The sequence below is a fragment of the Cyprinus carpio genome, chromosome B18, assembly GCF_018340385.1.
Source record: "Cyprinus carpio isolate SPL01 chromosome B18, ASM1834038v1, whole genome shotgun sequence".
NCBI lineage: Eukaryota > Metazoa > Chordata > Actinopteri > Cypriniformes > Cyprinidae > Cyprinus > Cyprinus carpio.
In genome coordinates, this window is record NC_056614.1 from 24574336 (window position 1) to 24591534 (window position 17199).

The 17199-nt window shown below is 36.9% G+C and overlaps 1 protein-coding gene across 5 annotated transcripts in view; it reads right to left on the bottom strand.

Moving 5' to 3' along the window:
* The window catches only part of LOC122140472 (transcription initiation factor TFIID subunit 4-like), an 87458-nt gene that overhangs the window by 45832 nt on the left and 24427 nt on the right, over window positions 1-17199 (bottom strand). For 3 of the 5 annotated variants that reach the window (XM_042744529.1, XM_042744530.1, XM_042744527.1), the window contains 4 exons: window positions 15889-16058; window positions 10016-10146; window positions 6480-6605; window positions 2234-2290 (listed from right to left, as the gene is read on the bottom strand). In XM_042744529.1, the coding sequence (XP_042600463.1) occupies window positions 2234-2290; window positions 6480-6605; window positions 10016-10146; window positions 15889-16058 (484 nt within the window). Of the gene's footprint in view, window positions 1-1318; window positions 2053-2233; window positions 2291-3928; window positions 5211-6479; window positions 6606-10015; window positions 10147-15888; window positions 16059-17199 lie in introns of those variants that run through there. The other 2 variants (XM_042744531.1, XM_042744532.1) reach the window with 2 other exon arrangements.

A 17199-nucleotide genomic window follows, 5' to 3' on the forward strand; every position in this document is an offset into this window, starting at 1 on the left:
GGACAGATGACAGTCGGGAGATCCAGAGATGATACACGGGTGACCAAACCTTTAGCACTGTGTATTAAAGTTATGCATTTATGCTGCAAACTGTTATTCCTTAAATCATGCATGTTATTGAGAAGAAGTGCATCGTTTCTTTACTGAGTGTACAAATGCATCGTGTTAACCTGCTGGACTACAAAAGAGGTGAAAAACATACCACAAATGCACATCTGCAGGCAAGAAGATCACTTTTCACACCAGACAGAAAGAAACCACCTAGCAACCACCCAAAACGCTGCAGCAAAAGCAGCAATGCTGAAGAACATTCGGAACATCTTAGCAACACCTTGGCAACCACTTTAGCACTGTGAGAGGTTTGCATGAAGAAAAAACTCTTACATTTTCTTTACAGAACATTAAAATCAGTATAAATAATCAGTTATGAATGTAGGTAGACAAAAGTCTGGAGTAGAACAGAAATAGATTCCAGTCTTCAAAAAGGAAGAGAATGCATGGAGGGTCTGGGGGTTTTTCAGAGTAAGAACAAAAGCAATCGCGCCTAATGCATGAGAGTAAATCGCTATAGATGGCGAGTGTTTCATTTCTCATCGCAGCTCATCAAGCAGAGCTGTGTACCATTCAGAACTGAACTGAGAATCAATTTATATTCTAATTCCTGTTTCAAACAGGATGCAAAATTGCAATTTGAATTTAAGGAGGTAGAATTTCCTGTCGCTCAAACAGTAAAGCACGGCGCTAGCAAGATCAAGGTCATGGGTTCGATTCCCAGAGAAAGCATGATCTTATTAAATGTAAATGTATATACCTTGAATGCAATGCATGTCTGCCAAATGCATAAATGTAAATGTAAAATGAACTTGTGTTCTTATAACTCCAAGTGTCATTTTTAATTAGAAATAAGGAAGGTTTGCAAAGACAAACTTTGCTGAAGTATTGTCTGAAAGTTTAAAGTCTTGAAAAATATGAAGGTTTTATAGGCTGTATGCACAGATCTGTTTGAAATGTCACCTGTAGGAATCTGTACTTAATATATAATTCTTTATGTTTAATATATTTAATAACACTCCCTGTAACTCAAAACTAGAATGTGATATTAGGCTATCAGTTAATGCTTCTCTGGGAATCAAACCCATAACCTTTGCATTTCTAGCTAACAACACAAAGGTCATGGGTTTGATTCCCAGGGAAAGCATTAACTGATAATATGTGTATCTTGAATAAAAAATAAATTAATCTGACCAGAATAAAACACAATTCTAAATTCAAAAAAATAAATGCCCAAACCAACCATCTCATGTTCTTTACAAATTTCATTCAAATTGCAACTCATGTTCTTTACATGTTTTGTTTACAAGTTATAGTTTTAGCTGTAAAAATCAAAGGGGCAAAAACATTAATAACATTGTGTAACTTTCTCAAATCCATAGTAAAATCACACTTGTAAGAGTGGGATCGAGCTCAGCTTTGGGTTGAACAATCAAACCAAGTCTGTCAATTCACTCAAAGATTGAAGACAAATACATTTGTGTGCTCGTATCAGAAGACGTTTTCAAAACAGGGTTAGTTTGGACTCACGTCCACAGCGCCACGGTTTTGTAGTCAGTGCATCAGTGATGGCAAACATCGCCATGCACCTCACACACACGCATCTAAATAAATCTGAAATAGTTTCTTCAAATACCATAAAAACATGCATCAGCTCAGCATCAAAGTCAGCTGTTTTCCGTAAAAACTAGTGCGTCATTAGATCTGCCAGGAATTGAGAACGGCATTATTTTTATTAGTGGCAGCATAAAAAAACAAAAATCAATGCGGGAGAAGACACAAGCAAGCAATTTGTGCCTCATACCATGGTAACGGTTACTAATTGTCTCCCTTCTTGCAAGTGCAAGACCAGATCGAGCGCCACGCCATCCGCCTTTATGATGCTAATGGCCTCTGCAAATTATCCGTCAAACGGGAAAAACTCTGACTTCATCTCCAATCAGATTCCCCATTCCGCCCCGGATAAAAGCGCAGCACATTCTCCTAAATACCAGCTCAGAGCTGGAGAAAAAGAGGAAAACGCTCATTTTTTGCAGGACATCAATCAATGAAAATAATTCCTCAAACTTTCTTCTTTTTTTTTCCCAGAGTCAGACTTTAAATGGCATTACATATGTAGCACGGCATAAAAAATTCATCTGCGGGAGCCTTGAAATGTCAGTGGTAATGATGGAAGCCTCACCTCCTTTGCTTTCTGCTTCAGACGGGCTTGTTCTGGATCTTCTTGCCGCGAGCGACTCTGGGAGAGAAAGAGAGAGAGAGATGGAGGGAGGATGAACGACAGAAGGAAGGACGGAGGGAGAGACGGGCAGACGGCAGGTGAGAGTGTGTCGTGAGCTCACTTCATCTGCCACACTAAAATAGTTGCGGACAAACAAGGGCAGATCTGATGTGTCAAGGACGGAGTGTGTGTGTGTGTGTTCAGCGGTGAGTGATTCTACACCCGCAGGCTGTGCCCTCCAAACACACACACACACACCGCCACAGGCAACTACTAATCAAAAGACAAAATACATGCATGCACACACTGTTACAGATGCAGGTGCAATCTAGAATCATCACTGTGTGTGTGTGTGTGTGTGTGTGTGTGTGTGTGTGTGTGTGTGTGTGTGTGTGTGTGTGTGTGTGTGTGTGTGTGTGTGTGTGTGTGTGTGTGTGTGTGTGTGTGCAAATGTCAAAATTGAAACAATTAGGCCTACTCAAATTTGTTTGGTCTGCGAACTAGAGTGGTCTGCAGCCCAAACATGCATCTAGTGGTCCTTTCATCACGAAGTGCAACAGGAATGAGTCCTAAAACCCAGAAATGAGGATTTTCCCAGTTCCATCATGCCAAAGTCAGTGGGTTTTTTAAATGCGTTTTTGGTTAAATGCAAGGTCTGTGTTTAACAAAAGCTCAAGATATCCTCGCATGTTATTTTACGGTATCAAACAAATCATAATTAACTATTATAAAATAATAGTTTTCTCATATCTTGAAAAGATGACAACTACCAAGTGTCTAAATGTGACTACAGAGGTTATGGGGGACATTAAATGTTGTCATGCCAATGTGTTTATACTTGCACTCTTGAAAACCATTATAACTCACACTTTCCAACTAGTAGATTTTATATAATGATTGAACAAGTTGTCTGAAGATTAAAGTTGTGGTCCTGCAACCGTTGTGTAGTTAGTTTATAGCCTAACTGTAACTTTTTACTTTTGTATTTAGGCTTCAAAATTAATTTGTGAAGATTATCTTGATGAACATAATGCACAGGAAAAAAAGTGTTTTATGTGTTTTTAGTTAAATGCCTGAAGTAAGGTCTGTGTTTAACACAAGCTTGGGATATTTTCACATTTTATCCTATGACATATAATGCATCATTAATACCTCCTTGTGTTTCTTTTTAAAGTTGTATGTGTCTTGAAAAGATGATAACTACCAAGTGTCTAAATAGGACTACAGAAAAACTACAGGAAAACAGAAAAACTCAAAATTCTTGTTTTATTTTGATGACAAAGTTTTTTTCTCTCTCTTTTAATCACTCTATAGATCAGAAAATGCTGTCAACAGCAAGAAAAATGATAAGAATTTCACAATGTCTTTAGGAATAAAATGTTGTATAAAGTCAGGCAAATGTTATATGAACAAACCCCTCTTTAAAAACCCTTCAGAATATAAGAAGGAATAAAACTTTAAAGTTTGGTGTATTTAGATACAGCTCAAGTGAAGAAAAAATTCTCACTTTGACAAAATAGTCTTTAAATATGTACTGTATGCGCTGTGAAAAGTGCAATAAAATAAACACTTCAAAGTGTATTTTTCTTTAATGAAAAGCCAAATAGTTTAAAATCTCAAAATTGACCATTGCGTGAATTTTTTTTTTGCCTATATCTCTGAAAGAGCTGTCAGAAGCTTAGTGGCGGTGATTATCTTAAAGAACGTAATGTGTAAGAATCATAAACGTTTGTTTGTATTAGAGCTTATTTTCTGCAATAACCTAAAGCCAATGGAAAAATCCGGTCCAGGGTGATGCTAAAATACGTCATCCCTGCAGCTCTCTATTCCTGCTTGTGTCTTCAGGTTTGTGTGTGTGTGGTCAGAGAGGCTAAATCTCTCTGCTGAAGCATTTAATCGTGGCCTTGTGTGATTTTACTCTCATTTGGTCTCTTTTAAAGAGAGAGAGATGTGTGAGGTGTGTGAGTGTGATCCTGAGGGCTTCGTGTTTAGGTCTCCGGTCTTTTTTTAATTGCCCCATGAGAACGTCTCCTAACTCTCCCTCTCTCAGCAAGGAGAGGGGCGGCAGTACTCTGCCCTTCCTCGCCGCTAATTGGTTTTAAATATATCAGGCGGTTCACGTACTGGTCGCTATCTCGGCTGAGAGTAATGCGTTTGGCCCCTGGCCCTCGCGCTCGTCCCTGAAGACTCCAGTCATATTTGAAATGGACGATGAGATTTATTTTAGTAGGTTCATGTTTAAGGGGTCAAATCACGCTGAGCTTAAAGACGCAGAGCGAGAACACAAGGACACAAACCAAAGCTCCCACAGAATGATCTCAACCCCAAATAAAACAAGATTTATTTGTTCTGTCTGTCAATATTCACTCATCCATTGTTTCCAGAGTACACTTGCAATGATTTATTGAGCTCAGAGAGCTACAGACAACACGTTTACGATGCATTCAAACTGGAAACACATATGCATGCTTCCCTGATCACATTTTAGGCTTCAGCGGAGTTGAAATCCCTCACAACTGCGATACTTCAGCTTGCGTAACGTCTCATAACGTCCCAAAGTCACAGAGGTCGGCGTGGCCATTCGCGCTGGCGTATGAGCTAAACTGTCTCGTTTTGGGAGATATAATCTCGCACGCCACGGCATAATAACGCCATTAGGCCGAAGGGAGGCGAGACTCGGCCGTGCGAGGGGGTCTTTATGGCGGGTCATCGTCTCTGAGCTAAATGAATTAATGACGGAAAGGAGCCGAACTGTTTCATTGAGCCGCTCAGGGCAATGGGTGCAGGGCAGAGTGGACGCAATCGGCTCTTTAATTGGAAAGTCAGTCGTTTGGGGTTATCAGGGGCTTCCTGGTCGTTTCACAGGATCAGACAAACTGTGATGGACACAAAATGTAAACTTTGTTCAGACGTCCTCAGATAAGTTGTGGGCTGAGCTCTATGAAGACATGGGGCCAAATACATGAAATTAATGAAAGATGAGTAAGAGCATTTCTGTGTAAATAAAAACACTTTTGGGTTAACTGCCACTGCCAGTTAATTTTGCTATTATATTTTGATATCTGCAAAATATGATGCAACAAAACAAATTATGCAAGAATGCTTTTGATTTCTGAGTGATTTGCACAGACATTTATTCATCTAATGCCATTGGCTCAGTATGATTGAGACACTATTGAGAATTATATTATATTTTACATGGTTTTTATTTTTGTATTTTTCATCTTAACTTTAAAGTTTTAGTTATTTTCTTGAGTGTTTTTTTAATTTTTATTATTTTTATTAATTTTTTTATTAAAATAAAAACAAAAAATATTCTATTTTACACCCATCTAAAACATAAACTAATTTAAATTAAATTAAATTTCATTTAAAATTATATATAATTTCAATCAAATTAAACTTATAATAACCTATATATATATATATATATATATATATATATATATATATAGGTTTTAGTCTTAGTTAACTTATTATAACCCTGCTCTAGAAGGTGACAAAGCAATGAAAATCCCAGATTTATTGCAAGTTTCAGGCATCTGATAATGACAAATTTATTTATTAATGCAAAATATCTGAAATAACACTAACCCAGCATGTGGCTCAACAATCTTACTGGCTGTTTTTTTATTAAAACCTAATCAATTTTGGTTCATTTTGACCTAAATATTGACTCCCCCTGGCATTTTAAGTTAAAATTTCGATAATTTATTGTACATGTGAAAAAAATATATAATCTTTAAAAATAAATAAATATTAAAAAATGCTAAAAAAAAAAAAAAGTGTTATATTTGATTGTTTTTATTTTTAAATTATTTAATTGTTTTAATTTGACTTTTTTAAGTTCAGTTCATGAACCCTAGTTTGGGAAATCCTGATGCTGAATGAATTTTTAAGGTTCATTGGTTTATGGGTCTGAATGGTATGATCGATGAAGATATCTTGCAATCAGGATAGCGAATGGACAACTGAATGTCAATAAACATAATACAGTTTAATGATGCCACTAATTTTACATAATATTTAGTCAATTTCAATAAGAAAATGTCTATAGATTTTAGAACTGATACAAGTGACTTTTTTAGCTTATTTTTTAGCAAAGATTGTTTGTGGTTGATGGGCAAAGTGCAGAATTTCTGTTCTTCTGCAGCTGAGATCCCATCATTAATGTTTATGGATCTGAGAATACGAGGTGCCAGATTACCTTCGCCGCTCTGAGGAGAATCTCTCGTTCTCGCTCATCTTTCCTCTGCTTTTCCATCCGTTCCAACTGCTCGAAAAACTTGAGCTGCGAGCGCACATCAGACGACTGCTCGAACCACTCTTCTTCCTGCAGAGAGAAAGAGGTCAGGAGAACTTTTGATACACGTTTTAACTTATTTATGAGTGTTTATGACTCAATCACGATGAAAACTTTCTTCTTATAGGCAGGTGAGACGGAAGTTTACGGGATGAGCGCAAAAAACATGTTTACTTCAGAACGCGACCTCGATGTTTTGTGCACTTCCTGCGCTATCCCTGCCTCTTTTCATTTTCTGACAAGCTCTCATCCCTGCCTCCGTCTCTCCTGTCCTTTGTTGGCTATGAAGTCAGCCGTGCCTCTTTCAGGACGCTCTTGTTTTTTGCTGATGTCAGTTTCTTCACACAGGCTCATTTATAAAGCAGCGCGCGGAGAGCGGCACACGCAACAAAAAAGCCACAACACACACCAAACAGAAAAACAAAATGTGCGTCCGTGACAGCGCTCCTCTCCGCTAAACTACTCGCCATGTACACAAATAAACAGCCTTTTAAGCACTCCGCCACCTGCTTTTCCTCCTTTGTGGGTTTGTTTTGGCTTCTCGTTAATGCGAGTCTCTTGAAAGAGCACTGTGTTTAATGCGATGCGGGGAAAGAGCGTGTCGGACTCTCTGGCTGTGGGTTTGAATACTGAATTGTTTACCTGTCTGCTTCAGTTTCTTTGTAATTCATGTGCCCAAAAGTTTGCACTTCAACAGCAGGATTTCAGCTGCACTTTACAATACGATTATGTGTGTTAACATGAACTAACAGTCAAAAATATGCATATATCTAATACATTTTAACATTAAAGCTGCACGCACAGACATGCAAAGTGAACTAACAATAGTATACATACAACTAGAAAGTTTATCAAGACAAACTTCAGCAAACCAGACAAGTTTTTCAGTAAAACAGACAGTTAGACAGACAAGTGATTGCTAGGGCACTGCTAAGTGGTCGCTAGGGTGTTCAAGATCATTTCTATGGTAGTTTGGGTGGTTGCTATAATGTTGCTAGGGTGTTTAAGATGGTTGCTGGGGAATTTCGGGTCAATGCTAGGGTGCTGCTATAAGTTCTGGTTGCTAGGGCATTGCTAAGTGGTCGCTAGGGTGTTCAAGATCGTTTCTATGGTAGTTTGGGTGGTTGCTATAATGTTGCTAGGGTGTTTTAGATGGTTGCTGGGGAATTTCGGGTCAATGCTAGGGTGCTGCTATAAGTTCTGGTTGCTAGGGCATTGCTAAGTGGTCGCTAGGGTGTTCAAGATCGTCATCTATGGTAGTTTGGGTGGTTGCTATAATGTTGCTAGGGTGATTTAGATGGTTGCTGGGGAATTTCGGGTCAATGCTAGGGTGCTGCTATAAGTTCTGGTTGCTAGGGCATTGCTAAGTGGTCGCTAGGGTGTTCAAGATCGTTTCTATGGTAGTTTGGGTGGTTGCTATAAAATGTTGCTAGGGGTTTTTAGATGGTTGCTGGGGGAATTTCGGGTCAATGCTAGGGTGCTGCTATAAGTTCTGGTTGCTAGGGCATTGCTAAGTGGTCGCTAGGGTGTTCAAGATCGTTTCTATGGTAGTTTGGGTGGTTGCTATAATGTTGCTAGGGTGATTTAGATGGTTGCTGGGGAATTTCGGGTCAATGCTAGGGTGCTGCTATAAGTTCTGGTTGCTAGGACATTGCTAAGTGGTCGCTAGGGTGTTCAAGATCTTTTCTATGGCAGTTTGGGTTGTTACTATGGTATTGCTAGGGTGTTTTAGGTGGCTGCTGCAGCATTCAAAAGGGTTAGTTCACCCAAAAATTATTATTATTTATCTGTCTGCTTCTGTCGACAGTTAGCGGAAGTTCAACAAAAGTGTTTATATAATTTTAAAATATGGATATTTTTCTTACAAAAATGCATCGATTCGCTGCAGGAGGCCTTTATTCACCCCCCGGAGCCGTGTGATGCGCGTTCATGGATGTATGCGCTTTATTTGACTTCTTTTGGACTGTTGAACAGAAACACCCGCCCATGCCATTACAAAGCTAGAAAGAGCCAGGACAATTCTTGATAGAAATTTGATTGGATTCGTCTGAAAGAAGAAAGTTATGTACACCTAGGATGACTTTAGGGTGAGTAAAACATGGGCTAATTTTAATTTTTGGGTGAACTATCCCTTTAAGTCAATCTTAGCGTGTTGCCAAGACTTGTGGTTGCTAGGGGATTACTAGGTTGTTCAGAATGTTTCTGGGGTATTCTGGTTGGTTGCTTGGGTCTTTCAAGGCTGTTGCTAGGATGCTGCTAAGGAGTTCGGTTTGGTTGCTAGGGAATTGCTAGGTGGTGCTTAGGGTGTTGCTAGGTTACTGCAATTGTGTTGTGTTGCTAGAGTGTTGCTAGGCAGCTGCTAGGATGTCCAAGATGGTAACTCGGGTGTTGCAAGCTGTTGCCAAGGTGATGTGGGTGGTTGCTAGGGCTTTCTGGGTGGTTAATAGAGTGCAGCCAAGAAATTCTACATGGTTGCTAGGACATTGCTAGGTTATTGCTAAGGTGTTCCAAACGGTTTTTATGGAATTCTGGGTGGTTGCTAAGGTGTTACTAAGCTAGAGTGATGTGATTGGTTTCTAGGCTGTTGTAGGTGGTTGCTAGGGCATTGCTAGGGTATCACTAGGCCACATGGATTGTTTCTTGAGTGTTGGAATAGTGATGTGGATGGTTGCTATGGTGTTACTAGGTGGTTGATAGGGTGCTGCCAAAGAGATCTGTATAGTTGATAAGACATTGCTAGGTGGTTGCTAGGGTGTTCAAGATGGTTTCTAGGGCATTGTTAATTGGTTGCTAGGTTGTCCTGGGTGGTTGTTAGGGTGTTGTATACACAGGTAAACAGACAAATAAATTCCTAGCTTCATGCATAACTAGTTTTAACATTTAGAACTTTATGTAGCGTGTTCCTAAATAAATCATAGTTTCTCTCTTCAAATGTTTAAAGTGTTGAACAGGCAAATTATTTTCATGTTAATGATGTTTGATTAGTTTTTGCTGTGAGCAGACAAATTAAATAATGTGTGTTTGTGACTGTCGGATGACATTAGTGTCCTTTATAGAAAACTATTTACAGCAACACAGGATATATATAAGTAGTGTTGATAAGTAACGAGTTACGTAATCAGATTACTTTTTTCAAGTAACTAATAAAGTAATGCATTAAATGTGAATGCACATTTCCTTCAGCCTCAGGCTTCTTCAGTTTACTTTTGGTGTGAAATAGCTTTTATATTTGCCAAAAATATAACTTTTATATTAAAACCAAACAAGCAAGTCCAGCCCAAATGAGAAAAAGTAGCGCAAAAGTAACATAATACATTACTTTCCATAAGTTCTGGAAGTAGTTACTTTAATTAGTTACTAAGTACAGTAGTTACTTTGTTAGGGAGTAACGCAATATTGTAATAAAGGTAACTCTATATATAAATGAAAGCATCTCGTACCTTACACGAGTCCATTCGGTGCTGGGCAATGGAGGAAACTTTCTCCAGCACCGTGCGTAATCTGGACTGTGTGGCGTGAGAGATAAAGTTCACAGCCTCCAGCGGTACGTCCGTCACTCCAAACCTCTTCGCTGAAACAAGAAAGACCCAGATGCAGATGTTACGAAAATATCAATAATCAAACAAAACACATCACCGCGCAGATGTTTGGAAGGAAGTACAGCGAGAGAAAATTACATCTGTCCTGTCTTATAAATCTTCTACAAAAAGGTCCAATGTGTGTTGAACCCACAAAGGGTTGTTATGATGAACCGACGCGACCTGCATTTAAAACACAAATATGTGGAGAGGATGTTTTCTCACTCCTGTGACTCGTTTTCAAACCTGATTTCCTGATATTACAGTAAAATGAGTTTGGATGAGCCTCTGTGGTTTGGAAGGTCAGCAAAGCCGATCCAACCACCCAGAAGAGCTCAAGAGACTTAAGCAACTCTGTCTCTCCTAAAAAATTCTTAAGAAACATAAAAACAGACACAAAGTCTGTACAGTAAATGAACATGTATAGCAGCTGAACATTCGATACTGGAGGAATCCCAATGAGAAATCTCAGAGCTCCTATTGAGATCTTTTAATTGCAGATACCGGGATCTTGGCAAATCTGAGCACAGATTGAGACATTTTTAAGAAAAATAAAAGATTACAAGGTGTCTTTTTATTAGGAGAAACATCTGAGAACTTATCTCATTTCATTAGAATGATACTGATGAGAAAAACCTAAGACTGTGATTATTCTTTCCTATGAAAAAATAAAGGGAAAGAGAAAAGCAGCTCTTTCACATGAGCTGACGACTTTTACTTTAAAGGATAATTAGCACCAGAGTTTCTAAAGACCGCTGCAAACCTTCAGAGCGCTTCTATCTACAACATCCCCGTCTTTAATTTGCTATTAACATAAGTTCTCCTTCCACTGTTATTTTAAGAAAATCACAGCAATTATTGAACGTGCTGAATTATTGAACTAAATGTGCTGAAAGTGTCCTTAATGACTCCTAACGAGATCTTTTTTCTAAAAACGGGAGAAAGAAATGCTGAAAACATCTTGGAAATGTCAAAACATGAGGAGTTTCTTAAGGCCACGGTTCTTTAAAAAGCACAAGAAGGATTTAGATGAACTGTTCTACAAAGAATTTCCATTCTACAAAATAAAATTAAAAAGCTGCTTTCAGAGTATAAAATGATTTGTAAATCTCTTCATGCAGCTTCATGCAGTGTTTTAAAACTTAGAAGCATCAAAAATCAACTTTTCATTCCCGTCACCTATAAACAAACATTTGTATGATGGGTAAACACCATATTCACAAAGCAAGATACCTTCAATTTCAACCCAACTGTATTTGCTTCAGATGTACATTTACTATTACCATCACTTTAAAAACTCCTCCAGTTAAAAAGCTTTATAAAACAATTTTTAATTAAACTATAACTTTTATTACATTTTTTGTATCCCCCCGTGTTTTTGCTCACTGATGTTTTTTTTGTTTTTGTTTTTTTGTGAGTGTGTTTTTTTTTTTTTTTTTTTACATTTGTGACCCTGGACCACAAAACCAATCATAAGGGTTTTTTTTTTTTAAACTGAGATTCATACATCATCTGAATAAATAATCTTTCCATGGATGTATGGTTTGTTAGGATCAGACAATATTTGTCTGAGATACAACTATTTGAAAATCTGGAATCTGAGGGTGCAAAAAAAAACTAAATATTGAGAAAATCATCTTTAAAGTTGTTCAGATGAAGTTCTTAGCAATGCATATTACTAATCAAAAATTAAGTTTTGATATATTTACAGTAGGAGATTTACACAATATTTTTTCATGGAACATGATCTTTAATTAATATCCTAATGATTTTTGGCATAAAATAAAACTCAATAATTTTGACCCATGCAATGTATTTTTGGCTATTGCTACAAATATACCCCAGAGACTTAAGACTGCTTTTGTGCTCCAGGGTCACATTTAAGTTTTTACAAAAAGAACCCATGGCCTTGGCAGTAGCATCATGCTCTACTGTTTGGACTAAAACTGCACACATAAAATGCAAAGGCTGCAATCTTTGATCTGATGTTGAGGAAAAGTAAAATACAGGGTAACTGTTTGAAATAGCCTGAGCGAGTGTAACGGATGTGATCTTTGTGTTTGAGGGTGAATCAGGGCTTTCGGGAGTATGCTGGGTTGTGTGTGTAAGTTTCTCTCAGATTGAGCCGAGCTGGCAGGATTTGTGCCTCCCTTGGTTCGCTGTCACCTACGAGCTCTCCAGCAGCCCATCAACGACACCACACCACACCACCGCTCCGCCACGGCCCAGCAGGGGGCGCTTCGTCCTCCTACACACTCGCCTGCACCTTTGAGAAGAATTACTGGTTTCTAACACACACCGCGCTCCCAGCGACAGCTCGACACGCTAACGCACTGTAAAACAGATGCCCTAGAGCTTCTGACGCTTAAGTGAGATCTAATGTGTAGCGAACACAAGGGTGACAGAACAAGCGCTATTACTACATCTAGTTTAAACTAGTTTGTGAGGAAAGAACTTCATAAAAGCCATACGAATCTAGTCTGGAAATGTTACATTTAATATTAGCTGCATTTGGTGAGAGAAATCGTACTTCATTTAACAGTTCAATGTGAAACTCATTGCGAAAAATTTGCTTAATACTAAATTTTATTTAGTTTGGGGTTGGATTTCCTGATTTTTAATGTTTTCGAAAGAAGTCGCTTCTGCTCACCAAGGCTACATTTCTTTGATCAAAAATACAGTAAAAACCGTGAAATATTATTACTATTTAAAATAACTGTTTTCTATGTGAATATATGCTAAACTGAAATTTATTTCTGTGATTCAAAGCTGTATTTTCAGCATCATTACTCCAGTCTTCAGTGTCACATGATCTTCAGAAATCATTCTAATATGCTGATTTGCTGCTCAAGAAACATTTCTGATTATTATCAGTGTTGAAAACAGTTAGCTTCTTCACATTTTTGTGGAAACCGTGATTCTTTGATGAACAGAAAGTTCAAAAAACAGCTTTTATTTGAAATAGAAATCTTTCGTAGCATAATAAATGTCTTTACTGTCACTTTTGGACAATTTACAGTCTTTGCTAAAAAAGAAAAGTGTTCATTTCTTTCATAAATGTTCTTACTAACCCCAAACCCTTGAATGGTAGTGTATATTCTAGCATTTGTTTGGATATAAATGTTGGTGGTCATATGTTGGGGAATGTTCCAGGTTAAAGAAGCGTGTTGACAGATATGCGGATACGATGGAAATCTAGGCGGACAAACATTCAGCTTTCATTACAAGCGGTCATTGCAAAGTGCTTTTCTTTTTGTTATTTACACAAACACTGAAGGATGAGTCGAACATTTCTCTGTGGTAATCGACTGCATGGCACAGACTGACTTGGGTGGACCATGTTCCATGCTGTGACCCTTTAACAATGTGAAAACTGTTTAAGATCCAGTAGGAAAGATGCAGAACCACAAATACAAAACATTTTAGGGACACCAATTAAAACTGATGTCCACCTTTTTCCTGAGTAACCAATGAGCGCGCCATGATGGATTCTAACTTCCATTTGGATGCTGCCATGTTCCAGTCTCAAATTAATTAATTAAACTCAAACTTTTTCAGTATAACTAAATATAAAAATGTGCACAGGGTTAAGCTGTGCTGTTGCTGCAATTCCTGTGCAGTACTTGTTTTGCAAACCAACAAATCTGTGTCCAGCAGCGTCTGTGTCAAACACTGACGAGGAAACGAGCATGGCTTGCAGTTAAAATACTGTGTTGCTGATACTTTGTGTATTATGTACAAACATCTTTTAAATGTCAACTCTGTATTCTTTCTGAATTCTTTTTTTCAACTCTGTATTCGCTTCATGTCATCCACCCACTCATTAAACTATGACAAGTTACTGCAAAAATACCATCATTGCAACACTATAAAATGACTAAACTATAGCATCATGTCCTTTTTGATTAAATAAAACGTTATTAGGGCTGTCACTAATGATTATTTTGGTAACTGTGTAATCTGTCAAGTATTCTGACGATTAATCAAGTGATCACATCTTATTTTGTGGTGATAAAAATAGACCTAAGCGAACAATAGCCTTTAAAATGACTTAAAATTAGTGCTCCCAAAATTAAAGTGTTAAAAAAAGGCATTCATTTTTCCAGTTTAACGGCATTAAAAATATTGAACGCAGTTAATGCGATATGGTTGGACACCCCACTCACAATCTCTGCTTCTGTCTCTTAACAAGAATAACAATAATTTAAACTAATAATACCCATAATACCACAAAAAAAACAACAAACAGGAAAGATCAAAAGATGCATGCACCAACTACGACTCATAACAAAGAACAAAACAAAAAAGAGCCATCATCAGCAGAAGCACCTAAAAAAATAACAGCAAAAAAACAAAATAACAACCAGCTACTATGAATACCAAACAACAAAAAAAAAAAGAAAAAAACAAGGAAATCGATAACTTTTGTAGCTTTAAGGATTCATCTACATTTAATTTAGAATTTAGTGTTTGAAAAATTTCAATTGCTGTATATTTCCTACTTGCTGAAGAGTGCAGGTAAATGTGACGTTTATTACAAAGGGTTTATGTGAAGATTGTTTTAAGTTCATTTAAATGAGAAGTTGTTATTTTTTAAAGTCTAATAAATGTTCAAATTGATAGCTCTTAATTATACTGTAATATTGAATGGATATATTCAATGGTTAAATATTTGTGGGGGGGGGCAGAACAATTTCCTAGAAACACATTTTAAAGATATTTTGTCTTTATGTTGTTTCTACATTAATTTGAAGATTGAATGTAAAATAATTGTTGCAAAATAAAAGTATATTTTAAAACATTAATGTTGGGTGGGGTTAATCGCGATTAATTGTGTGATTAATTAGTTATTTTTTTTAATCGATTGACAGCACTACTTGAAATACAAATATAATAGCAATGAGGCAATAATAATTGGTTCAAATATCAAAAGCAAGTAATCTTATGGATTTATTGAACAAAATGGTTAAAATACATAATGTACTGTAATAAAACAATATAATCATAACTTATGCACATTATGTATTCTATCAAATGCCTGCAGAGGGCGCCAGTGGCCTGATGATTGTTTTTACACTAACTGTTTGTGCGGAGCAGCATTTACTGTGAATGGAGCTGTAACCTACACACATATAAATAAAGCGCATATTAAACCCATATTTAATTCAATTGTAGCCTTTGTGAATTCACAATAGCACTATGCTTTATTATGATTTTTAAGTGGTTTTAATATTTTGTGCAGTCTTAGAAAACATTCTAATAATTCTCATCCGTGGAATGTGCCACTTCCGGTATTTTGCCGGTTAATCGGGCAAAAAGCAGTCAAGGATTTTTTATAATCAAGTACTCGAATGTAATCAAGGAATCGTGATTCGTGACAGCCCTAAATGTTGTATTATCAGCTCTGAAAATATGTTAATTTAACTAGAAACACCAGAGACCGGAAATGTAAACCACCATTCCGGTGTGATTCGGGTGAGATTTCCTCGTTCAGGATTGCGAGTGTTTGGTGGAGCAAAAAGGACACACTCCTGGTGGCCCAAAGCGACCGTGGACTGGCCTACATTCACAAGAACAGAGAAGGTTTCAAAGCTCCAGGCTCTCCAGAATATCTCCACATCATCACAGATGGGTTTATGTGTCCTTGTGAGAGCTTTTTATATAATTCTAAACATATATTTAGCACTGTAAACAAGCCACATGGTTGAGGAGTGTTAGTCGTGGAGGTACTGTACCTGTTTCCAGTATACGCCGGTGTAACAGACCTGCAGGCAGGAAGGCCTCGTCTTTACAGGAGCGGATCTGCGTTCCCACCAGATCAGAGTTGGTCGCTAGAATGCGCGCGCTCTCCTCGTTGAGGTTCACACCAGCCATAGACGCAACATCGTTGATGTCATCATCGTCTCTGCAATACAAGACAAGCATCATTATAGTGCTACTCAGAGTAATAATAACATAATGATGCATATTCATTCAGCACTAAATCAAAGCACTTGATATTCTACAGTCAGCCAGTGAAGTTTACATGAAAAAAAACTGCATTTTTTTTTTATGTATTATTATGATCATAGTTGTTCATGCAGGTTTTCAGAACTTATATTAAATGAAAGATGCCACATGATAAAATGAACCAAAAAAAAATAAATAATGCTATTAGTGGCTATTAATGGTATTTGATTGAAAATGTTTTATTAAATATCAAATAAAAATTAAATAAATAAATATAAAATAAATATAAATCACTGATCTATTATTTAATAATATATTATTTAATATTATATATATATATATATAAATATATATATATATATATATATATATATATATATATATAATATATATAATTTATATTGTTTGCACAATACATATATTCTGAACAGAATGGGAATGTGCATGCATGCAAAAACAAATAAATAAATAATAAACTAAAAAAACAAGAATATGCATGTCAGAAAATAAAAATTTAATTAATAAATAAATAACAAAGTAAACAGATATAATAAATGTTCCTAGACATGTTTTGTGCTTCACTCATGTGCATCACATGTATTATGAACAGAATGGAAATAAGCCTGAGACCAACAAACAAACAATAAATAAATGTTTCTGGATATGTTATTTGTCAACTACCCATGTGCATCACATGTGTTATGGACAATGGGAATGTGCATGTTAAATAAATAAATAAATAAATGTTCATGGACATGTTTTTGAATGGCAGAGCATGAATGTGCATGCGAGTTCTGTTAGATAAAGTCACTGAAGAAGTTAAACTCAGCATTTACTGGTGCTTTACTGATGTGTTTGACTTTCCAGTTTATCAAAAAAATGACCAGAAAGCTGACAAACACAAGAATTAGAAACAGTGAATCTGCTGTAAACATATGAGCCCCATGTCTCTGCAGTTGTCCTTGACACGTGTGCACTGAATATGAAAGAAATCAGATGTTTACGGAATGTTTAATGTTTAACGGATTATCTGCACCACCTTGTGTAATTAGACAAAAAGTTCAGTCAGATTAAACTTAATTAGATCATTTGTTTTT